The sequence below is a fragment of the Strigops habroptila genome, chromosome 7, assembly GCF_004027225.2.
Source record: "Strigops habroptila isolate Jane chromosome 7, bStrHab1.2.pri, whole genome shotgun sequence".
Lineage (NCBI taxonomy): Eukaryota > Metazoa > Chordata > Aves > Psittaciformes > Psittacidae > Strigops > Strigops habroptila.
The window spans coordinates 23771034-23797136 of record NC_044283.2 but is presented as its reverse complement, the minus strand read 5'-3'; the positions used below and the strand labels follow the sequence as shown (position 1 = coordinate 23797136).

Genomic DNA, 26103 nt, shown 5'->3' with positions numbered 1-26103 from the left:
TACACCATCCTTTTCACCATGACTTTTTACAGCACTAATTTTGGCACGTCCTTAAACAGAAACAGGAAAGGATTCTTGTTGGTGGTTCCTGGAATCTGTAATTCATTATTTGTTATTGTGGTAGATGAGACTATATTTAGTATCTTCTCAAGTACCAAAAAATTAATCTATGAAATATATATCCATAACATAGCATCAAGGTAAATTATTAATCGGAATTTAATTAAAAAAAAAAAAAAAAAAAAAAGGAGAGAGAGAGAGAACTTTACTTTAGAGCTTAAACTTATGCTTCCAAACATTTCTGGGAAGTGAGATTATCAGTCAGGCTAAAATTGTAAGGATAAGAAACACTAGTTTAAAAGACTGTTTCTGCAGAGTAAATCCATGACTAAACTGCAAGCGCCACCTCTGCGTATGTTTAAAAACATAACCCTCAATATAATTTTCCACTGACACTGTTGGAGACAAAGATAATGGAATAAATGGATATATTTCTCAGATGATACCTTTGTTACATCTCTTTTGAGCTTAAAACTAACTAATTGTGCTGGTGGAAGTGCCACTGTCGTAACACCATGCCTTCATGGCATCAAAGTTTACATCCTCTCCAAAGTGGTTATAGGGTGGGAAAAGATAACAATGAGGATGGAAAGACAGGACAGTTTGGGACTGACATATGCTTTCCTCCTCTTTCCATTTCCAAATACTACATGCTCCAAAAGATGACCTCTGTTGTTCTGTTCATCAATAGTAAGTAAAATATTTCTCCTGGGTGCTGAAACAGGTTGGATAATAACGCTGTTCCTAATAACAGGATTCCAAATATAAAACTTCAAAAAGAATAGATAGAGAGGTTTATGAAGACTTACCAAACACTCTGGCTACAAATCCAAGGGGAAACTGGGAGGCAAACATAGTGAGAAACCAGGGAGCAGCATAGAGGCTGGGGCCAATCTCATGTTCCTCTAGGTGGTTATAGAGATCTCGATGGTAGTCATGAAGAAGTCGAGACAGTTGATACATCTGGATCTACATGGAATAAGAACAAAAAGATTAAATATAAACACATTTTCAAGCTCTGAGTAGCAAAGTCTGTGTTTCATACAGCAAATGAAAACAGCGAATGGTGTTTGTCAATTGATGTTTGGATTGAATTGCGTGAAGAAAAGAAATACTCAGAAGCCATCTAAAAGACCCAGAATGGGTCACTTGTGAGCCTATGACATGTTCATTTGCAGGGTCATTTGAAACTCATACAACACGTAAAAGAATTCTTCCTATTTATGGTTTTCACAGTTTGCCTAGTAGTCTTTTTATCTGAAACTAGTGCGTTTAAAATAATGCATTCTTTTCACGGATTATCCTTCCACATTTCTGAGACCTGAATTTAAGTTCAAATCCAGATTTTGACAATCCTATCTGTACTGCATTATTATGGTTTAACATTAGCGTCCTTTCATTAGAAGAATTTAAATCATACCTGTAAAATTGTCATGTCAGGACGATATTGTTTTCTCAGGCCCACATCAAACATGAGAAACTTCAGCATTTTAAAAGCATCTTCTTCACTCATATGAAGTAATAAGACCCCTGCTACAAAACTAAGGCCCTGGCAATATCCTACTTCTTGGTCCAGAAGTGAATAAGCCTTCAAAATATTGTAGAGTGACAGCTGCCCAGCTCCCAGCTGTGCTGAGAAGTACGGATGTGTTGGAAATGTGCGCCCTGTGAAAACAGCCAAAGGTAGCAACTTGAACTAAAAAATAAAAATAATAATAATGAAAAAAACCCCACCCTCTCCCCACAAAACCAAACCACCACCAACAAAAACCAACACCCCCCACCCTGCCCCGGAAAAAAACCCCAAAAAAAACCCCTTGCCACGTTATCAAATTGAACAGTCTTTCAAAAAGGTAGATTCTCTTGAAAGGCAGATTCTGAAATCAACCCACAGGAAGACTGTAAGTTAACAATACAAACTAACTGACTCTTACACTTTACCACCGTTTTGTTACAGTAGTTGCAAAATTAACTTAAAAATTGTCAGAGGGTGGGGACAGTGTGTTGTTTGGAACAGCTGAGTAACTGGTTCTTAAGACTGGCCCTTGACCAGTTTGTTCAAGGGCTTATAGGGTTGCTTACAATAGTGAGAGACTCAATACAGTGGCTTGGCGAGTCACCTAGTCCTCTTGATTAAAGTGTTACCTTTTAAACAACTATTAGGATCCAGGCACAGACTTAGAACACTTGAGCTTTCTAGGTTGGGGCCTCTTCCCTTTCTTTTTTCCCCAGTAAATGTGTCTGTTGCCCCCACCCTCCTTGCCTCTGTCCCTCCCAGTCTTATGGGTCCTTCTTTCTTTCCTGCAGCATGAAGTTCATACTCTTCCATAAGCTCATCCAGTTCACTAACCTGGCAGAAAAATGCCCTTTTACATGGGGCTAGTTCCCAGTACATGCTATTAGCCACCCACCTGGAAAGCAGCTTTGCAGAAAATTAACTTGGTGCTCACCAAGTTGAACATGAGCCCTTGCAGCAAAGGCTAATGGTTATCCTGGGCTGCATTGGGACGACCATTACCAGCAGGTCGAGGGAGGTGATCATTCCCCTCTGCTCGGCACTGTGAGGCCACACCTGGAGTGCTGTATCCAGTTCTGGGCCCCCCAGTGCAAGACAGACATGGACATACTGGAGAAAATCCAGCAAAGAGTCACTAAGATGACGAAGCGACTGGAGCATCTCTCCTATGAAAAAAGGCTGAGACACCTGGGACTGTTCAGCATGGAAAATAAAAGGCTCAGGGGGATCTTATCAATGTGCACAAATAACCAACGGGAGGGAATGAAGAAGAGGGAGTCAGGCTCTTCTCAGTAGTGCCCACTGACAGGACAAGAGGCACTGGGCACAAAGTGAAATACAGGAAATTCCATCTAACATAAGGAAAAAATGTTGGTTGGTTTTTTTTGGTTTGGTTTGGTTTTTTTAATTGTAAAGGTGGCCAGACACCAGCACAGGCTGCACAGAGAGGTTGCAAAGTCTCCACCTATGGACATATTCAAAACCTGAGTGAACATGGTCCTGGGCAACCTGCTTTAGATGGCCTCACTTTGAGCAGGGACTAGATGATCTCAAGAGCTCCCTTCTAACCTCAACCACCTGGTGATTTTGGGAACAGAAACATTAAAGGCTTCACTTTTACAGATATTTTTTCAAAAACTTTTTCAAAAGGCAGCATTTAAATTTTTGGGGGGGGAGGGGAAGGGAAGCTCCCCCATCAGATTTCGCCTCTGAAATACCTCCATGGAGAAGAAATTTGAATACTTCTTTTGTTCTAGTATGAAGTGAAGCTTATTTTTCAGTTGCACACTTGTTAAATGCCACCCCACCCTTTAGCTCCAGGAATGCTGTTATGCTGCTAGATAATATCGGAGCTCCTGTTACAGGAAGACAAAGCCTGGGGCAGAGTCCTTCTGCCATCTGGTAGCTGCTCTAGCCTGTCACATGGGCCACTGGCATTCAGTTCCTAAGCAGGTCTCCCCCTGGCCAGACTGTCACGAGAACTGAATGTTACAGAAGAAATATTTCTAGCTTCCAAATGAGAAGGAGCTCGTGTTCCTTTGCAAAGGAACCTTCTGCCTGAATGACAAGTTACTACAGCATGGTCTGATGGCAGACCTGTACTGCCCCACTCACAGCAAGGCTCCCTCCATGTAAGTCATGAAGAAAAGTTACAAGCTGAGCAAGAATAAAAATGCAAAGAAGTTCTAAAAGACAGCAAATCAAGGAGAAGCAAAACTGGTAAACTCAGAAGCTATTTTGTTTCTGAGTGCCCTGGTGATGACTTAAGATTTTTAGCTTTCACTTAGGAGCAAACAACTCTAAAGGCTCTAAATGAACTGTGATACCTCTAGAGCGCCAGAATGAGAAAGTAACTATTTTTGAAATGTAATAAAAACCACCATAATTTTCAATGTTCTGCAAACACTCAGTGATGAGTTTCATACACCAAAAGCATATCTGGAAGTCAGTTTACCTTACTGAGAGATGAAATCATTTACTGAACATAACTTTGGTGTTCAGGACCTGAAATTCCCAGTGACTGCAGTGGTTGTGCAGGTGGGGCCACCAAGGAAATACACAAAAAAGCCTTCAGAGAATTGTGGCTTTGTTTTTGTCCACGTAATGAAATAACACTGTGACATGTAAAATGGGCCAGGAAAGGGGCTTTTGTACCTTACCTCTGCATCCAGATGCACACTGTTGTCCTCATTCCCAGGAAGCATTATTTACAGCTGAAGATGCATTGATTCAACTAGGTGAAAGGTATTATTACAGCTTTGCTTCCTACTGCATTAGCTAGACCTCTTTAGCTTAATTTAGAAAGCTTTTTTAAACATTATAACCACATGTTGCAAGAACATAGGATTTTCTCTCAAGGTAGAAGTACATGCTTTCAGAAGGTTTCTTAATGATTTAAGAGAAAACACTTCTGATAGCCTGAAGGAACACAAGTCAGAACATGCAAATTCCTTCTAGCTGCCTATCCAGTTATGCTGTCTGTTAAAAGTAAATCACTAGGAAACTAGGAAGTCTTCAGCTTCCTAGTTTCATCTTACTAAAATAATAGGGCCCGATCCTGCCCTCGGCTAATGGGCTAGCAAATAACTCCCTAGCAAAAACAACACTTTGCATGAAAACCACCATGAAGTTACCAATTTGCCAACACATGCAGTCATTTGTTTCTACAAGCAGAGCACATGGCTAAGATGAGAAAGTATCTGTGTGCAGAACAAGGCAGAAAATAATGAACAGCTTGCTGAGCCAGCAAGCCCCAGTCTGCTGTGTAAGCCAACCAAGCTCAGACTGACTGTGCTCCCTCCTGTCCAGGAGCTGTCCCATACCTCTCCCCTCTGCTGAAGTTGTTCAATTCACTAACCCAGCACAAAAGTGTCCACCCCTTACTGAGGCGCTCCAGTGCAACAGAATCCCAAGGTTCCTTGCCAGGGGTATCAACACCAGGTATGCTGACTTGACCAACAGGTACTTGCTAGAGAATGATCTCTGGTTGCACATAAATGTTTCAAAAACTGAAGACTGCTTCTGGTGCTGTGTGATCAGGGGAATTCCTAGAATTGGTGTGACGAAATCTGGAGGGCAACAATTTACTTACATTGCAGCTGCCTATTCCTAGCTGGCATCAAGATTCCTTGGAGTGTTACCTTCCTAGTGCCAAACCTAGCAGGCCTGTCAAGTATGGGAAAGTAAAGGTGGCATTGACCATCACCCTCCCCACCTCAGGTCACACCAGTTTCTGCAGAAACATGCCTGTTCCACCAAGTTGTTTTGTATGCACTACCTCAATATTTTCACTCACTTTACCAAGTGTTGCAAAAAAAGGAGAAAATATTCTCATTTACCATATAAAGCTTAGGTCACTAAACTTGACAAATCTTCTCACAGTTCAGTACCTGCAGAAGACTGTCTGCACATTGGGTTCTTAAGAAATAGGTGCCCCGCACAGTTCCGGATATAGGTGATCCCTCCCTCATTGGAAAATTCTTCCATGAGGAGGAAGAGGGTATAGCCTTCCATTTGCAATGAAAAATACTCAAATACTATATGAGTAATTATAAAGAGCAGAAGTATGATGGGACTGCTCTGTACTACTTCTTCACAGAAAAGATGTAAGTGAAAATAATACAAGAGGTATTAATCATTGAGGTCAAACCAAGTACAGATTTTCCCATATTTTTTTATCATTCTATCACATGACATCTGCTTTTGTGCAGTACATAACTTTCCCCTTTAATCAAACTTAGTAATTATGGAACCTCTTAAATTGTCCCACAGGCCCAAACCACAAACTCCACAACAAAAGCCTGCTGTAAGTTCTACCATGCTCTGGAAGACATTATTAATTTTTCTCCTTTATTAGGAAAGAGCATAAGGAACAATGAGTTCACTGTGGGATTATACCCCACACAAAAGCTGGGATTCTCTTGGAAAAACATCAGCTCCTGGTTTCTCAGACAATAAACTGAATTAAAATATCCAAGGGAGGAGAAAATGTGGATATTTAAAAATATCCACAACTACATATTCATGAGGATAATCTGTAGATTATCTGTAAAAACTTCCAATTCAGCCATATAGCAGTGAGGTGTTATGCATCAGATGGCTTGCATTCAAACACAAATGCTTTTGCCAGGGTAAAGGTCAGACATGTGAACATCTAACTCAACAATCATATATTTGAATAATTACTGGCATGTTAGAAATGCTTTCATAACTGCAACAGATTCCACAGCTGAGGAGCAGCCATGCGCTGCTTGGGGGAGAAAAGGGAAGCACCTTCATGAGGGACGACAAAGATGCCAAAAAGTACCTCTGTGAGGTCTACAAAACAAATGGCTGTCTTGTGGGAGCTTCTGAGACGGGGAGGGCGCTGGTACTGATACAGACCTTAACAAAACCATGTGGGAGCAGCAGCAACCAGAGACAGTAACAATGATCCACATCTTACAGAGGGTACTGACTTTTGGTATTACTAAATGTTCCTGGGGTTTATTATTGTCTTAGTCTAGCAGTGGCAAGAGTCAATCAATGAAAGACAATCTCATAGAAGGGAACTAAAAGTGATAAAGGAAGAGGACCAGGAAAAATAAAAGGAAGGGGCAAGAATGGCAGAATATTTTGAGGTATATGAAGATTGGTCTTCTACAATTATCTGAAGCAAACTCTTCTGCTCCCACCCTAAAACAATGATTTCATTCCATTTAGATTTCCTTTCTCATGTTTCCTTCTAACACTAGAAAAAACATTTTGAGCTTTGACCAATAAATTCAAGGGAAAATGGAAAACTACTCAAGACGACCAAAAGCCTGCCTGAAGGCCACCTGCCAATCATTTCAGATTTAAGAGCCTTGAGTCCTAACCTCTCTCTACCAAACTCAATGAACTATAGTATATGTGACTCATCATACCGATTCATTCTCATAAATCAGGAGCCAGCTACTGCTTAAAATTTGGCAATGTGAATAACCTGCCTTGAAAAGAGCCTTCTTTTTGAAAAGTTATTATTAAAAATATCTTCTCTCATAATTATTTTAATACAAGTAAAAATACCAACTGCTAGCAACTACCCATTGAAAAACGCAAAAAAAAAGCAAAAAGCAAAACTTCTGCATTATTTCAAGTAAAAGTGTTGAACGGAGACAGCAAACACTGGACATCAGGAATGAACAGCATATAATTCAACAGTCTGCACTTAAATATTGACTTCTTTTCTTGACAGTTTGTATTCCATGGGCCTGTGGAGTTCACTGTCAGTATCTGAAACACAGATGCATTACAGTTATATCTAGCACCTTTTCTTACCACATGTTGCAAAGGACCTCTGTGTTTGAAATGCAGATTTTGCATAGGTGTCAAGTAATGGTTCTCACACCAGATCAAAAGCAGTTCTTACCAACAACCTAAATCATGAGAGGCTTTTTGTGTGTTACTTTCTTTTAATTATTTTACGGAGACTGTAAACCCCTTATTTTAATTTCAAACCACTACTGTACTTACCTAGATCAATAAGTATTGCATGTTGTTGGGAAGTTAGTTGTTTTAGGAGTTCTTTATAAGGTGTGTCCTTTGGTTGTTGTTTACTGGGAAACTGATGTTTCAGATGGTATTGCTCTGCTAGAAACTTCCAGATCTCCCCACGGTGGTGACGTGGTACTCCTGAGAGAAGAAAGTCATTAAAACAGTAATATGCACTTCTACCAAGGGTTCAGCTATAGTTGAGCTAACAGGATTGAGGAACTGAAGATCCATATCTGCTAGATATGCAAGCAGATCCCTATCTGCTAGATTCATATCTGCTATCTCCAGTAGACCACAGAAGCAGATGAAACTACAATACTTATACTTCCTCAACCAATAAAAGACATCATTTTAACAGGAGAGATTAAAGGTAGCAACAGGGTGAGCTGCCTAAGTCTAATGTTACCCTTGCATCCGGTCTCAGAAGTACTAGAAGCAGCAGCAAAAATTGCAATACTTGTCTCAGAAAAGTTACATGCTTATCTCCCATTTTTCCATGTAAAGTACACAATAAAGCACTACAATAGAACTAATTAATTTTTTCACTAATACAGCACTGACAGTGTTGTTAGGAGTAAGTTTTAGGAAGGTAGGATGCACACATACCAAAAGTATAAACCAGATGTGATCTAGACTACAACAGAGCACAGATAATCAGAAAGCAAGTATTATATTTGCAGTTGTGCTACTGGTTTGCTGAATGACTTGCACATGTAAAAATGTTTTAAAGATCGGATTTCTTTCTCTATATATTTGTTATGCTAATTTAAGCACCATGCTTACTGAAACCTGCATTTCTTACCTGTTTGCCTTGCTTACTCAAGTTAATTTTAATGGTTTTGGTCTAAATGAGAACTTCCTAAACTCAATTTAAACGCATTTTTCATTTCTGCATATGTATGAAATTTGACATCATGCTAAGAACTCTGACATAACTGGGCTTTAGAGAGCAGAGCATAGTAATAGCTATGTAAGAGCTAGGGATAACCTACTGGCTACTTGTATGTGCATCTTATTAGCGATCCACTATGCAGTGCTTTGTTTATCTATTTTGCATCATTCTGAGTTTAAGTTTTATTTTGAACTGTAACATAGGCCAGCATCACTGGACTTTCAAGAGACACCAAGTTTTTCTCATGCTCACATATTGACTGGGCAGAGCCCCTTACCTACATGAATGAAAGAAACCTGTGAGTTTCCCTCACTCTGCAGAGGTTTGTGCCTAAGGCATTTGATATTGTTGGAAATCTAGATGTACTAGTTATCTTAAATGGACAATTTGATTTAACTTGATGAATAACTGCATATAGGCAGGTGCAATATTTAAAATATTAATCCTCTCCTAATGGTGAATTCTTGACACTTTGTTTGCATGTTGGAAAGCTTTGTTTAGAACTATAAAAAACTCCTTGGAGTAGCCATCTTCCCCATTGGCTACATACAGCACTCGGCATAAGGTCTTTCGATCCAACCATGGCATAAATAACATTGAGTAATAATGTTTATTAATCAAATGTTCTAATTTCTTAGAACATTTAAAAACACCCTTAGGTTACATTACTTTTGATGAAGTGGAAAGAGGCTGGTTGCTCAGCCGTGCAGTTGTGAGGAAGACTGTAAGTGGTGTTTGCAGGTACGTGTTGCTGAATTTGGGGGAAAAAAGGCAGTTCTACAGAGATATCCATGCATACTGTTTGTATACGTGCATACTACCCAGGCTGGAAGAGAGAATTTCCAGATAGTAATGCAGTTTCTTCAGTTATTTACAGTCATTTCTTTGGCATTATCCAGGCTTTCTTCTTTAATGATAACTTTTAATTTATAAAATCAGATTCAATTCAAAACTGAATACCAAGTACAGTAACTCCAGTAATAGAATTGCAGCTACTGCTGAAAGGGGCTGTTACTTGCATATGCATAACCATGAAGATATCCAACATTGTTACTTGTTTAGTCAGCAATCTGAAGAACAGCCTTAGCGAGAATCTGGTTATTAGGAGTGGTTAAGAGGTCACACTATTCCTTTTTTAACAAAATTTAAGTGCATTTACACAACTCAGAATAGCAAACTGTGCTTACCTTGCCCAACAGCAGAGTGTATTTTTTCCACATCAAATTTAATCTTTGACCTTCCAGGTGTACTCAGCATTTTTTCCCAAATCAAAGTTACCTCTTTTAAGCATGGTGTGATTTCTTCATAGTCAAGTTTCAGACGTCTGTTCTGCAAATTGTTTTCTGAAGCTAGGAAGTGATAAAATAAATGCATCAGTTAATATTATTTACTACTTGTAAAATGGATTAATTTAACTCAGATATTGGAGGCCTAGAAGGATGCCGGAGAGGGAGTGTTCATCAGGGACTGTAGTGACAGGACAAGGGGTGATGGCTTCAAACTTAAACAGAGGAGATTTATCTTAGATATAAGGAAGAAGTTCTTCACTGTGAGGGTGGTGACACTGGCACAGGTTGCCCAGAGAAGCTGTGGCTGCTCCATCCCTGGCAGTGTTCAAGGCCAGGCTGGATGGGGCCTTGAGCAACCTGGTCTAGTGGAAGGTGCCCCTGGGTTGGACTAGGTTAGAACTAGGTCTTTTCCAACCCAAACCATTCTGTGATTCTATGTAATCCACCTAAAATTAAACCTATTAATTCTGAAAGATTACATGCCTAAATTTTTGTGATTGTGGAGTGGGTTTTGTTTTTTGGGGTTTCTTGGATTTTGTTTTTTTGTTGTTTGGGTTTTTTTTTTTTGTTAAGATGTTACATGCAATATTAACTGTGTTTGACCTGCTAATTCAAGTTCCTTACAGCTAGTAAAGTCTTAAATCTGAAGAAACATGAGAGATGATGACTAATGAAAGAAATGCAAGATTTTCCCAACAGGATTTTTCAATTTCCCAGCTGTTAAAAAAAAATAATAAATCCAGTACAGAAATACCTACATCAAATAAAAATACACAACTGAGTCATCTATTTCTTATGCAGCACCATAGTAGTACTGGCAAAGTAAAAAAAAAAGAAAACGAAACAAAAAAACCCCACCACTTTAAAGGTGATGATTCACACATCCATTTTTACAGACTACGTAAAAAGGAAAGTTCAAGCACAGAAAATTTCAGAACCTCGAACACAAACAGGACTATAAACACGATATATTCATGAGGGTCTCTTAAAATCTCCAATGAAGAAATCAGAAGAAGGGTCAATGCATAACGCAGTCTTAAATAAGTCATTTTAGATGATCAGAGCTCCTGGAGCAGAGATGCACTGTTGGTGTAGTGTTGGTGATTTTGTCAGATTACAATTCATAAGAATATTGCACTGCATTTTCACATGTTACCTATATGGGATTTAAAAAAAAAAAAAAAAAAAAAAAAAAAGGCACTAGCTGGGAAAGCATCGAAGAATCGTGGCAAAAATAAAAATTAACGCTGTAGCTGAGTGTTAATTCCAAATTTTAGAAGTGGAGTGAGGATTTCAAAGGGACTCTTGGCAAAGCTTTTAATTTTTTTTCTGGGGGAGCCTTTTGGTACTAGAATGTACCTGGAAAAAAAAGTGTTTATTAACGGCATTCATGTAAACCAAATAATAAAGCACCTTTTGGGACAGTGGATGAATTTGTGCAGATCACAAGCCTTGAAAAAGCAGAAGAGGTCTTTCAGCTCAGATGGAAGAAAAAAAGGAGCAGTGTAGACGAGATGGAAAGATGTCAGACACCTATTCCTAAAAGGCATGAAATGCTGATAGAAAATACTATAGGGAAACAGAGACATTGCTATGAAGAGAGTGCTAAGGAGTGTCATAGACTGTGGGAAGTCTATGGACAATTTAACCAAATGGGTATTTCAGATTTTTAACTGGGCTGTAATGTGGCTGAGGACTCAACACACCTAATTCCAGTCCTGGAATATGGTCAGCAGGTCTCTATTTGCAAAAATGAGCAGAGCACAGGTTCAAAAGAAACAAAAGACTGAAAAGGTTCTATAGTATTAAGCATTAAGTATTATAGTATTAAGTATTAAGAATTAAAAAATGCTTCTCCTCAGTAACACCCATTGAGCAAATTACAAATAACATGATTTGGAACCATGCTTCTGAAATAGTGTATTATGAAGTGACTGAATTTTAATTAATTTGCCATTACATATCCACAGTACTTCACTGTGATGATGCATTACTGCAATGCTAACAGGATACTCTCATTTTGAAGCCATCCTGCTATACATCATAAGCCTACTGATATTTTTGATGATTCCATGGTATGAACTCCCCCAAATCACACTCCTATGCACTACAGTCTTGACACAATCCATGTTAAAAGGATGTTATCTTTTGTTAGTTTAACTCTACATTGTTTGTTTATTCAACTTGTTGATACAAATTAACTAAGCAGTTAAAAATCACACATGAAATTTACATGGTCCATGATGACACCAAACCAGCCAACACACTAAGCTCATCTTGTTCTGAGATCTGTATCTGCAATTAAATGGTTTTTAGAATATCAAATTCTGAGAGTTGCAAAGAGTTAGCTTGTTCTCTTCTCCCACTAGCTAAAACAAGATTAGATTGGATATTAGGAAAAATTTCTTCACAGCTCTAAGCTGAAGTGATTGTACAAATCATTGCTCTCGGAACCTCTATCTCCAGATGGCCCCTTAGCCAAGGGCACTGTGTATTTGGTATCCATTGCCATACTTTATTTTACTGGATTAGCAGGTCCAGCATTTGCTGGGAAAATGCCTGTCACCTGTGGGGTTCTCAGGAAATTCAGGTATCAGATGTTCAGATATCAGGGTTGAAATAGAAGAGCTACACTACCAGGAGCTTACAAATGGGCTAAGTGTTCTGGGAGGCCATATCCAATGTTTGAGAGAGGTGTTCCTCCTTCCAGCTGGGAGTCTTAGCCCAAGTTGAAAGAAGGATTTCACGTTTGGTATACTGATATTTTCACATGGCTGGGCCCTTTGTCTGCATAGTTATTCTTCCTGGAAGACAATCCTTCCTCAAGTTTTCACAAAGGCAAAGAAGAATTGCCATTTTCAGGCCAGGTACCTCCACCCCCTTGAGGATCCAGGTGCTTACTTCCTTCCTGAACATCTAAAATCAGCCAGATAAACATTTCTGTCCCCATCATTCATATCCTCAAAGGAGCAGCTCTCCAGGGCAACCACTTGTGATTCTGTATGCAGCTGCCACAATAAAATGTGTATTCTTGATCAGCTACATTTTATGTGTAAAAATTGCCACAACAGATTTGTGTTAAGAAAAACTGCAAGTTACTGTTTCTCAAGCTCCTTCTCATCATCCTTATGACTGATTTAAATCATTACTACTCCATGCAAACCTTGCTTGCACAGTGCGTATACTACAGCAGGCACCCATAGTTTCAAGCCCACAACCAGCTCCTTGAGAACTTCAAGACCAGCTAAACAGAACAGTGCAATGAACCATACTTAGCCAATGATCTATGGATGTAAATGCAGAATTCATGATATTGATTGTGCTGAATTCCTTGTCAGAGCTTCCTGACACCAGCGTAAAAAACCTCAGTTGTGGTAAACTAAGAGTACCAATTAAGATCAAGTAAACAAATAATAAGGTGAAGTGATGAAAAAATGAGTGTAAATTGTCACCTACACTAATGAGAGCTGAGGGAGATGCTGCTAAACTGATTTACCTGTACGTTCCTAAAACATTTCATTAAGGTGTGGTCCAATCCACTGCCAAGGCCTCAGAGCAAACCAAAAGGTTAACCTCTATTGCATTAGGGTGCACCAACCTTGTAACTTCTGGTTTTCTTTCTCCATTCTAAGAAGCAGTATCTGCTGAATAATAGCTTTCTTCCACAACTCGCGAAGCTCACGGGGTGTCCGTTTCCTTTCTTCTTTCACTGGCCCGAAAGGGCCATCTTCACACACTGGTTCCAATGGGGATCTGGGTGGAAGTTCTCCCAGTTCAGAGTAATCTTTAAAGGAGAAAAACTGTTGTGAACTACTTAGATTTCATGATTAGTCATTCTGAAAGACTGAATATATATACACATGTATATGTATGTATCTGCTTATATACACATATATATACATACATATCTAAGAGATAGCAAGACTAAGCAAGGTTTACCAAATGATAGTTTCAAGAAGATTTAGAAGAAGCTTCTAGGTAAGAATCATATTGGCCAAAGCCTGGAACATTTTTTTTCTAGAACCTGATAAAAACATTGTACCATACACCAAGACCATGGCTTGGTAATTACAGCTTTACAAGGACAGAACTAAATGGAAAAGGCAAGTTTGAGAAATTGCAAAAATAAAACCCACAGCTGAAATATGGCATGATTCAAATAGCAGATCAAATCAAATATAGCACCCACATAATTTAAAGAATCATTTCTGAACTGTTTAACAAAGAAAACACACACCCTTAGCTGCACAAACACACCACCACCTAAGGCCATACACTGGGATGATTAACAGTTCTTAAAGCAAACATGCAGAAAGGGAGACAGGCACCTAAGACATGTTTGCTCTCACTTCTAATATTTAACCATATCATAACCTTCTGCACTTTTTCTTTTGGCTTCAGATGGTCTACCACAAAATATATCTTTTTATCAGGCATGTAGGGTAATTCTAAGACTGAAAACACTACAAAAGAAAGTAAACATTAAGTAAATTTCAGGCAAATTGAAAAAATTTTTTTTTTTTTTTTTAGGGAAAGGGCAAACAATATTGTTTTTAATCAAGTTCTCAACAAGAAGCCTAAGTTCTTATCCTTTGTGTTCTTAACGCCTGTTGTAGTACCACTTAATTTTACTGGTTTATAAAGCTCCTCTGAAGGCTCAGTAATCTTTGATGTAACCTGTATCTAGAAGAAAAATTACTCGATTCACCACCTTCAAAATGAACGGTCAAACCCACCCATCTTTTCCTACCAAATCCCAATGGAAAGCCACCACAACAGCACTTCTCCTTCAGCCCAACAGAATGGCTGTGAAACGTCTTCCCAACGACAAGCTGACCAGTTATCCATGCAAGAAAATGCTTTAAAATCAATGCAACAAAAACCATTCCCCAGACTCTCCAGTTAAGGACAAGTACAACTGTGCATGCAACTTCAAATAGCTCCTGGAGACGGGGCATTCCCGAAGCAACTATTCTGATGGTAGCTCAGTGGTCCACTGCCTAGCAGTGATATAGATTTTGAATTAAACACACACACATTTTCTCATTTCTACAAACTAACAAAATAGGAAGGTTTTCACCCCTTGGCAAATTCTGCTCAGAATGCTACGCTATATATTAACTCACATAGTACATATGCAGCTATTCTTTTCTTGTTTCTTCAAAGGCACTCGCACAACTGAGCTCAGATGACTAAATAAGAATGGAAACGTTCACAGCTGTTGGCTTCTGCTTTTCTCAGTTTTGCCACTGTCAATCTTTTCCTCTCAAGGAGTCAGAGATAAATAGGGTGGGTCCAAATACCACCTGTTTCCTTATACAACACTTATTTGCTTATTACCACAGTTAAATTCAAGAGCTAAAATATACATATAAAAATAAATGCAACATTTTCAGCTAGCAAAACAAATTAAACCTTTACAAACTTGGACTCTGGATACAAGTGCAGATACCCACACTTTGGATAGTTAGAGCATTTCAGAGAACAGCAAACTTGACAGGAATGAGAATTAGGCCAAGGACAAATATTTGACACTTTAATGGCAATCACCATTTGCTGCAAAGAGTAGGAAACACTGACAAATGTGTTCAAAAATACAGCTGGTTATGAGAAATATCCATACAATGAAGAAACTGTATTATATCCCTTAAAAGAAACTGGGAAGCATTAATTTATTTTCCTTTTTCTTTACAGGTAAATGGAAAGACTTCTGTGAGCCAAGATCTACAATTATAAAAGAGGTTTAGGTAAATGTCATCAAGTAAAGAAGGAATACACACTTGATAATTCTCAACTTGTGTTGACAATGAAAGGAAAATTATTCTGATTTATTGTTTTTGATGCACCTACTGTACTGTCAACAATGTTCTATACATTTTTATGTAGAATGACTACATATAGTTGCTTTCATCCCAATTTTCCTTAGTGAATATTAAATAACATTGTAAGGAAAATGCTCTTAGAACCAGCTTCATTTGCTTGAATAAAATAATAAATTTAAAAAAATAAAAAGACCATCGTCAAAGGAAATTGGTTGTTTCCTGTAAGGCTGCATTACATGCACAAAATAACATTGCCATAAGAAAGAGAAATTAATGAAAATGGTCACCAAACATCAAAGCAAAAAGTAAAGGGTGTTCCTATTTGGATCACTTTATCTACTGTACGCTATCTCTAAGTCTATTCACTTCTTGTTACCTTCTCATAGCATCCAATATAGAACGCACATACATCTTGGTGGAAACAAATCTCTTCTCAGCCTAAACATTGCCTCAGTGGTTTATGGATCTCTTTTAGAGTCAGATATGTATTCTGGTTTGATGTATGTATATATACGCATATGTGTTAGAAAATATTAACCTATATACAGAGACGGTTTAGTGTTAGCTACTAGCAAAAAAACCCAAAACAAAACAAAACAAAAAAACCCCAAACAAACCCAACAGGCTGGCAAAACAGATGCATGGAAATGGATTAAATGCATTGCATTCCTAGAATCTTCCTGTTTTTAATGTATAAATTCTACTTTCCCAGTGCAAATTTCGTGGATTGCTCTTCACATATCAACTTAACAAAAGATCACCTTCTAATTTAACAGAGATATTACTCACTTACCGTCTTCCACTGACTGTGGCAACACCTGAACCACTGCAACGCATTAATTACTCAAGACCATGGTCCTGCTTCCACTTAGGCTGAAAATTTCTTGTCCATTACTGACTAACCTGATATGAGTAGTATTCACTAAAAGAAATTTAACTCACAATGCTTAAGGCTATAAAAGAAAGCAGAAAAATTACAAAATTATATAGGCTGAACAATTATGATTATCAACCCTACCTCTAATTCCTCTGTAGAAGAGTCCTAGACTTGATCTTGCCTTCCAAATAGCAGCTTGTTTTCTATCTTTTCTTTCCTTATTCTTATCACTTGTGGATATTTAACAGAAAGTCTAAAGTCTACTTTGATAAAGCGCAACACATTTACAACCTTCCTTCCCTCCCATCTCCATGCTGGCATGTGGCAGAATGTATAGAAACCAAAATGAACCTGTTTAACTGCTCAGGTGACCTGTCTGAAGTTTGCAGAGTTGCATCAGCTGCTTGGCTGGTAAAGGGGGGGGGAGGTGGAATGTGTAGGTAATCCCTCAAAGCAAAGTCAAAATCCAGACACAAACCCATGTTCCATGGGTATACAACAAAGTGATCGACAGACATGCCATCCAGCGTCCAGATCCAGACAAGAGGAGAAATACTGTAACAAGAAACTGAGTATTTCATTATTATGCACAAATGATCTGGAGGGTAGCAGAGAAAGCAAAGATAAATAGTAGAGCCATTCAACTGAACATAACCAGGAGTTCACATTCCACTGAATCAAACTGCCATGCATTAAAATCCAAGTAATGTGCAGCTTTCAAAACTTTTATGAGATTAGTAAGTACACTTCAGCAAGACCCGAACACTTCAGCATACATGGAAAGACTGCTTCCCTGTTCGTCTGCCAACCTCATCAACTTTCATTGACTCCTGTTCCACATTTGACTTGTACTCCTTTCAAACATGTTGCTCCTTTTCCTGCAGCTTCCATACAAAATTCTACCTCATATATGGTACATCTGCAAGCCACAGAACCACACTTCTACGCTTTAAGATTCAGGATTGGGCAAGTTGCCTCAGTAACTATTACTGTATCAACACACAGGTTATTCTCCATTTGAAATTCATACTTGAGTTACCCTTCAGAATTACTCTTCTGCACAACGCACTTCTACATGTCTCTGGGTTCAAAGTAAGTATTCGTCAAGAAACAGCATACTTCACTGGAAAAGCCACCAGCTTTCCTGTGCTTGTGAGAACTTCCACAAGATAATGACCTGCAAATGAAACTGCTCATGAAACGGACGGAGATGTTGCACAAATGTATTAGTGCATCCATACATACCTCAAATGCACTGCTCTGATGCTCCCACCATTTATGCTACCCAAGAAAGGACAAGGCCAAAGGACTGAGGTGGAATTTGTACAGAGCTATTCATTTATACTCAGCTCTTTGGCTTCATGTGGCAATGCTTCAATCCTAAAATGCAGACTATACCTACACTTCAAAAGGATCAACATATGCATTACACAAAACTCTCGTGCAAAGAGAACACACAAAACAAAGTACAAAGATTATGAAGAAAGTATCACGGTATATTACTACCAGCCACCACACTAAAGAAAGCTTGGTGAATGACTGCAGTACTCATTACACAATATTTGACTGGTAGTGATATGAACAGGAAATTTCATTAACTCCAGAAGCAGCTACAATGAATATAGAGCACTTGCTGAGACCTATGGGAAGATATTGCAACAGTGACTTATTAAAATGTTGCCTTAAACCTTATTTTTTAGAAAATTTCATTTGTAATTCACTATTCAAGCAACCTCAGTATTAAACAAGGCTTTCCAAAAACAAGAAAAAAAGAGAAACCACACACACGAACTAAAAAACAACAGAAGTGACAAACCCACCTAAAGACCTAAATTTTAAAAACATTCTTGCAGAAGCACTTAGTCTAACTAACCTCAAATACCAAAACCAAGACAACAAGATTCATCTTTGACTAGAAAATGCAACACTTCACGTAGAAAAGAAGGTCTTGTTTTATTTTTATAGGAAGCTAATAAGGAGGAGGCTCAAATATAATGCGCTATCACCATCCTCACTATGGAGTTGTTTACAGATGGCTCTCTAAATGCAGTGTTTATCAGTCACATCTGCTCTCCAGGGTTAAGAACTCAAGCAAAGAATGTGGATGGAAGAATTCCATTAAGCATTTTGTTTTCTGCTTTACACTATTTTTCTTTGTTGCATTTTAAACATTACAAAATTCAACTTAGCAAACAAACAAGTGAATCTCCACAGTCATGTAAGATTTAACTGCCCAAGGGACTATCACAACATCCTTAGCTCTCTTCAGGTAGTGCCACACCTTCTTTCATACATGATACAAAATTAAAGAGGAACTGCAAACTTCCATAATCAAGGATATAATATTCCTATTATTTTACAGAGGTGTCTGTAATATTTGATTTCATAACCAGATGTGGTAACATGACCAGGAGCCTTCTGTTGCCAGAAAGCTTCAGATATTGTACCACAAGAAGCAACAAGTTCTTCTAGTCTGACACACAACTTAAGATAATGGCTGAATGAGGAACTCTTGAAAAATTGTGTTTTTCGATGCAGTTGATTACAATAAACTCAGAGAGATTCTTTAGAGTTTGAGTTTTCTTTCAAAGCCAAGAGCTCCTTAAAAAGTAATTACTACCTCCACTTACTAATATTATTAAGCGATGAGAAATTGATGTCCGGATATTTCAATAGGCACAGAAGCCACCACACATTATACATGGTACTTACTGCTTATAGACAAGCTTCTGTGCTGCAAATCAAGATTCGGAGCGTATATTCACTCTGAGAAGGACAGAACTAAGTAATCACTTCTAACCAACTGGCTTTACTACGTTATTTTCAGAACCAGTCATTAGTTAATTAATAATTTTGTTACTAAAAAAGAACCACTAAAACAGCATTGGAAGACACATCACACATAACTTACACCACATAAACATTCTAAGTACAGAATGCTACAGCAACAGTTCACAGTATTTGCAGTACTAATACAAAATTATTTAAAAAATACTTTTGTCTAAATAATGGAAGACATATAACCCTCATCACAAAGTTAGGTAAGTGCTAACTACAACTGGTTTTAAGAATAACAGTCCTTCAAATCCAAACTTCTCTGCAGCATTTAGAATTTAACAGTTTGGAACCTCTGTCTGCCAGACACTGAAACCCAATTCATTTTAATGAACAAATCAAGTTCTTTTTCCTGTACAGAGATACTTGTACTTTCTAAAAGAATTTTTTTCTGCAACTCAAGTTGTAAAATACTATGTAGTAGTTCTGGCTAAAGTTATTTTCTTTTATTTCCCCACCTGAATCTATTTTCTGAGTGCAGCTGAGCAATACTAAGCATCTCATTTCTCTGAATTGCAATTTTTCACTGCCCGACATGTAACTCCACCCCACTGCCCACGTTTGAAACAAATCATCCATTCTAAAACTGACACTGCTGTTTTAAAAATTTTGCTGTCTACTGCCAACAACATCCTGCAGCAAGAAAGCTCATGACAAACACCATCACTTTCCCACCACTTACTTCAGGAACCTATTCACACCCTCTTTAAATCTAGTACTTGACTTTGCCCTGCTGGGAGTTTCTGACAATCTGCAAAACAGTTCTCCCACTATGACAAATTCTGAACAGTCAATATGTGAAAATTGTAGTGAAAATAGCCCACTGCACAGAGATTTGTAGATGCTGAATAAAAGTATGCAAATATCCTGCTGCACTGCAGCTCAAGGAGAAGTTTCATGATCACCCTGCACTGATCTAAGTGTGTCCTGCTTCTGAGCAGGGTAAGAGCACCCCACCCTCAGCTTCCATGCACCTGTCCCTGTCTGCCTCCCTGTGCCTGCTCAGTGCTTGTGTAATACCAGGAGTGGGACTAGAAAACTGATCCAATTGAAAACTAATCTCCTTTTTTGAGTAAGCTCATACTTCAGCTGGTTTAAAATGATCACCAAGTTGTTCCTTTCTCTTTTAACCAGCGAAGACAGAGAACTAGGATGTTCTAAATTATTTGCATTGCCACAAAATGTGGATCTTGTTAGACAGACTCTACAGGGGTATGAAGATCCGGCTGCAAGTAGGGTGGGCAGGTATCAAGGTAAAAATCAAAGAACTGAAGAAACACTTTTATTATTTAGAATGTTTAAGACAGTGAGTGGGAGAGCCAGAGTGAATTTTGTGCACTCATATACAGAAAATAGGCAAAAAAAGCTTCAGAAAAAGACATTAAAAAAAACCCTTCAAAAGAAATATAGAATTGTAACACACAAAAGTGTGGTCCATTTTGTAAGTGATCTGCTCTCCTCTTTTTCCATCTCTCCACTTTGCAGGATACAACACTCATTCCACCCCCACAAATAAATAAAAAAGAAAAACATCAGAGGACAAGACACTGAGTGTGTCTGAAGCTGGTGGTGTCGCGGTGAGAGAAATGCTGCCCCCCAGTGCTCCACACCATCTGCAGCAGCACAACCATTCCATTGGAAGTGGCAAACAGCAGGAGATTAGGTTGGACATTTGAACTGTAGCTTGCTACAGTAGAACTAGCATAATTCAACCCTGGAAACATCCAGCTACGAGCTGGAAAGCAATAAAAATCTCTACAGAACATTTCACCTATGCAGAAAATCCTTTCTAGATCTCCAAACTGGAGATCAGCCTCATCTTCAGGTTCACCAGAGATCACCATTTGTCTGGGTTTTCCTTTTTAAAAAAACCTAAACTTTTAGAAAACACACCTTCATATCCTGCTGTGACCACACAGAGTGGCAATGAACACGATGCATTTTAAGATCCAGCTCACCACTTGCCTATACAAATGAAATCACAAATACGGGGACCTAGCTCTTCCTGTGTGTATAAAGTTAAAAGTTGCCTCTGTTTCTTGCGACATCTTACACATGCATATTTACTGATTACAAACCAAACAAGTTACTGCCACAGAGCTGTATCATTTTCTTGACAGTGCCTGCCCATATGTGGCCAAAGCAATACATAATTTAGGCCTATACTAAGCCTGAAAAACTTTTATCATCTCTGAGTCACAGAGATTCATGTCTCTTAGTTGGCTGACTTTTAAAAATCCCTAGCCTTTTTTCTCACTGCTCTCCTGCAGAGTACCCTGGATAGGTGTATGGGCTACTGCATTTGAATGGAGAAATTGGTCAGTGGAGTCAGTCTATAAAGGGAAACTCATAATGTTCCCTTGTTTCCCTCTCTTTATGCTTACTTTTGCAGAACATGACATAACATGTCATCTTGAAAACCTTCTTTGCCCTCTGTCCAATTGGGCCAAAAATCGATCTCTTGGTGATACATCAGCTGTTTGCTTAACTTCTGTTTCCAAAGGAAATTAAGCTAAAAAGAAGAGAAAGGCTAAAGTACAGGGAACTTATCAAATCAATAAACTCTACTGCATGTGCTGCTTCTCCTTGAAGAGAGTACCAGAGAAAGAGGGACAACATGATGAATGATAGTTACACTTACTTTGGAACTACAGAGGTTACAAAGTTAACTGTGGTGGCAAGTCCAAAGTAAGATCATCCCTATAGCAGCTCTCTCAAAGGCTACAGAGGCTGTATCATGGATTCTTTATTGCCAGAAATGTTCCAGGGAATGCATGAAAACCCAAATGAAAAAACCCAGTACTAACATAACGTAACGTAAAACATAAGATAAAAAAAAATAACTCTGAGTTTTCTCGCTGGGTTCATAAATCAAATATGTACATTGAACAAAAACAGAAAAAGAAAACAACAGTAAAGAAAAAGGCCAGATATTTTAAATTGCTCCTTCTATTAATAGTACGTCCTGTTTTCATTTTGGCCATGCTTGTTTCTCCAACTATTCTGCTTATCCAGCTGTAGGCTGTTAAGATTGTATCTTGCAGCTATTAAGTCTCAGAGGAAATGCTTTAATAGGCAATTTAGGGTTTTTTTTCCTATTTAATATGGGAAAGTTTTGTGGCTTTCAAAACCAAGTAAGACTACTTCCAGTCATAAAAAGATGCATCAAATCTGCAAAATCAGTAGCTTCACAGAACGGCTGAGGTTGATCCTTCATATGCCTTGCAGTATAGGAGAGCATTTCACATGTATATTTACACAACATGCTCTTGAGATCACTTCATTTTGAAATACACTAAATTTAAGAGGCATCTATGCCCATACACAGCTTACTCCAACATCAGTCAAATTACACTGCAAGCAATACAGTAACAACACTTGTGTTATGTGCTGTGTCCAGTTAATCGAAGTCTCTCTTTAAGATGCAAGAAGGAGGTAGAGCTTGCAGAGCTCAAGCTGCGAAATTCGATCTTTAGTGAGCCAGAGACCATTATGTACAGACACAAGCTTCTCTGAGGCATTCTTGGCCTCAGCATGTGCTGTAGTATCTGGCTTATATAAAGTGAGAAGCATAAAATGATGCACCTGCACACTCATGTGCAGTGATTTTTTTCTAGTCTGGTTCTTTAGCTTTACAGAATTTTAGGAAATAAATATGAGAACAGTGGATAACTATGGCTCAAGTGGCAAAAGTCACAGAGTGGAGCAGCATACATGTAGTCAAATTCAGTCTGGTATGAAGTACACACTACAGAACTTGACTGAGGTCATAAAAGAAATTAAATTCCTTCTGCTAGCCCTGGATTTTTCTAGTCCATAGTTCTATATTTCAGCATGGAAAGATGAAATAGAAGCCTCACCTTTTCTTCAGATCAATACTTGGTGATGCTTTGTTTCCCTTAACTCATTAAAATAGTATAAACAAAAATAATTGCTTCTCTAGTTAGTTAATTTGACACAACTTTGGAACTATGTTACATGTAAAGCTGAAAACTAAAAACCTCAAGCTAATGACCTTGGCTTGACCAAAGAGTAGGTGGGAAAGTGCAAAGACAGTACAAACAGAGTACCAGGCAAATTTGTCCACTCAGTAGACAAAATGATCCACACTACATCCACTAACAACATTCATGGAAGCAAATAAACACAGACTTTACCATCATATCGGCTGGGAGAATCACATGCTTTCTGAGGGGTTGCCACTCGCAGGAATATCTGTTGCCTCCATGAATGCCGTCGAGTCCTTACAGGGCTGTCCTCACCAATGGCCTGCTGGCTATGTTTGGATTCGTAGTCGCTAAAATTGCGAACACAGAATGACTTGTGACTAGCTTGCCTGAATCTGCTAGCAACAGTGACACAGTCTTCAGTGAATATAACAACAGTGACCATCAACTAAAGAGTGCAGTGTGCTGTGCACGTGCTGGGTCAAGCTCTTAGTGTTAGGTAGGTGAAGCTTGCTTTGTGGCAGCAGGCTTGTACAAGGCTGCAAACATCACGCAGGTTCACCAAAAGGGGCTGGCAGCTCTGTGCAATCTGCTTTCTCCAATTTTAATCAATTCTCAGCTTTCTTCACAGCAGTGTATGAAACACAATGCATTAAAGACACATACACCATAATGTATTTTTACCATTCTATTTAAATGCCATGAAGAAAATCCAGTAATTATTCATATTCAACATCAACTAAACCTGCAACCTTCTGTGAACTGAGTATGTAATATATTCATCCACAACAGAGACTCAGAGCAAAATTTTAACTTTTGTGTTCACAAGCCACCATTTGAAATAGGCAACAAACTTGGGAATAGTGTTCAGGAACCTTGGAGGTTACTCCTCTAATGTAATTCATAAACTACGTACAAAGCTTTTTATTCAGAATATTAAATGAAATAGTGAACAGCAATGCTGTTTTCCTATTAAAAATCCCACTAATGACTTTCGGCCATTACATCTTTAAACTATTTATTGCTTTATGGAAGCATAAATGGAATATGCTTTGGAATAAGCCATTGGCTAAATGGTTGGATGACTCTCTGTTGAAGCTGAAAGGGATAAATGAGCTTCAAATAGCTCTGGCAGAAACTGGCAGGAGCATTTTAGAGGCCATCCTCTCCTTCCAATTTTAGGATACTGACATTACTTAGGATGAGCCATGTATATTCTCCTAACTGAAAACTGCTAATACAATCCATTGGCAGGAATAATCACAGAAGCGCATAGGTGAAAGTTGCATGATCATTACAACATCAAAATGGCTAAGTTCTGCAATTGTAACGGGAAAAGAGTCTGGTATAGCTTCATCCTTTTGACAGCAATCACATGCAGAATACATGCAAGTGAACTGTTGCACAAATCAGATTTTGCAAGCGCAAGAAGCATTTGAAATAGTTGAAAGAAACTTTTGAAAATACAGTTTTACCTGCAGGCTTTAAGAGAGAACCCTACCTTGTGCTCCTAAAGTCAGAGGTGTTATTTTCATCTACAGGAGCCAGAAATTTTAAGAAATTTGGCACAGAAGAAGAAGAATGAAGCTTTTTCCTTAAGGCAGTACGGTAGGAGATGCTGAGAGTGCAGTTGGGAAAAGTATAGTTTAGAACAAAGAAGTAAAAATCCACAGAATAATACATACTGCTAAGTTTCAAACAAAAAGCAGCTTAATCCTGAAGGCCTGAATATCAAGGAAACCAAAGTCAAAACTGAGACTGCTAACAAAGTGCTACTTTGAAATACATATTTGTTTGGGCAAACTAAAATGTTCCAATATAAATACATGTACTTCCAGTAAAGTTGTTATTCTTTGCTATATCCCAAGATTTTTAGTGTACGTTTCAAGTAAATTTCTTTAATCTAATAAGAACTGATGCAAACTTTATCATTGCACGTTTACTTAAATACCAGTTTCAATGACTAAGTTTAGGGGGAAAGGTTAGGAAAAGCTGACACTGATTATCATTGTAGTGGCAAATGAAAACTAAGACTTTGGCAAAAAACATTTTGTGAAGCATTAACAGATAAGCTTGGAATTTTTAAGTTAAAAGCTGAGCCTTCTGACTGATCATTTAGGACTGTGTCTGTATTTACACAACAGATAGGAGCACTAATCAAATTTCATCAGCAGTCTTCTGGCCAACATAATTTTTCTTTCTTTTAAAATAACAAGCCCACAACATACTCAGAAGAATGCCAATAGAAGGAAGTCAGAACAACTCAGATAATGAACAGGTTTTGCATAGAATTAAAAGATATAAAATTATTTGCCTAATGATACTACAAGACCATTTCTCAGAAGAGTACACAAAAATACGTGAGTAGGAGAATTTACTCCTGAAAAACTAAGTTTAAGAATGAACTGCTTCTGATAGACCATAAATTATATATCTGGATGGCATTTAGCACTGTCTACTGAAGATGTGAGAAGGGTGGGGGATACCCTAAGATAAGCATTAGTATGAAGTCAAGCTGTTCTTTAAAAGCTGGTACTGAGCATGAAGATGATAAGGTTGTAGCACAGTGTGCCCTGCAAACAGGTTTTACTTTAAATCATATTGTAAATCAATCACCATTACATGGTAATTCCATTTACAGAATACGATCAACTTGGGTAGTTTGACTTTATTGATTTAAACTCATTAACCCATTTGATACCCCTATCAATTTCTATTTTCAGTCCTGTTGCTTAGAGGTTCGATACCCTTAAATGACAGGGAAAGGCAAGAAGTTGCTACTCTGCATGCAGAATCATTACCAAATCTACTTGGAAAAATCTACTTTTGAGAGTTCAACCTTCAGGATTC

At 38.3% G+C, this 26103-nt stretch overlaps 1 protein-coding gene across 7 annotated transcripts in view; it reads right to left on the bottom strand.

The window, feature by feature from the left end:
- Positions 1-26103, bottom strand: part of TBC1D1 (TBC1 domain family member 1) — a 114110-nt gene that overhangs the window by 11904 nt on the left and 76103 nt on the right. For 4 of the 7 annotated variants that reach the window (XM_030492200.1, XM_030492202.1, XM_030492201.1 and 1 more), the window contains 6 exons: positions 23464-23603; positions 13371-13556; positions 9671-9832; positions 7571-7729; positions 1481-1725; positions 870-1029 (listed from right to left, as the gene is read on the bottom strand). In XM_030492200.1, the coding sequence (XP_030348060.1) occupies positions 870-1029; positions 1481-1725; positions 7571-7729; positions 9671-9832; positions 13371-13556; positions 23464-23603 (1052 nt within the window). Of the gene's footprint in view, positions 1-869; positions 1030-1480; positions 1726-7570; positions 7730-9670; positions 9833-13370; positions 13557-23463; positions 23604-24754; positions 24872-26103 lie in introns of all 7 variants that reach the window. The other 3 variants (XM_030492198.1, XM_030492199.1, XM_030492204.1) reach the window with 1 other exon arrangement.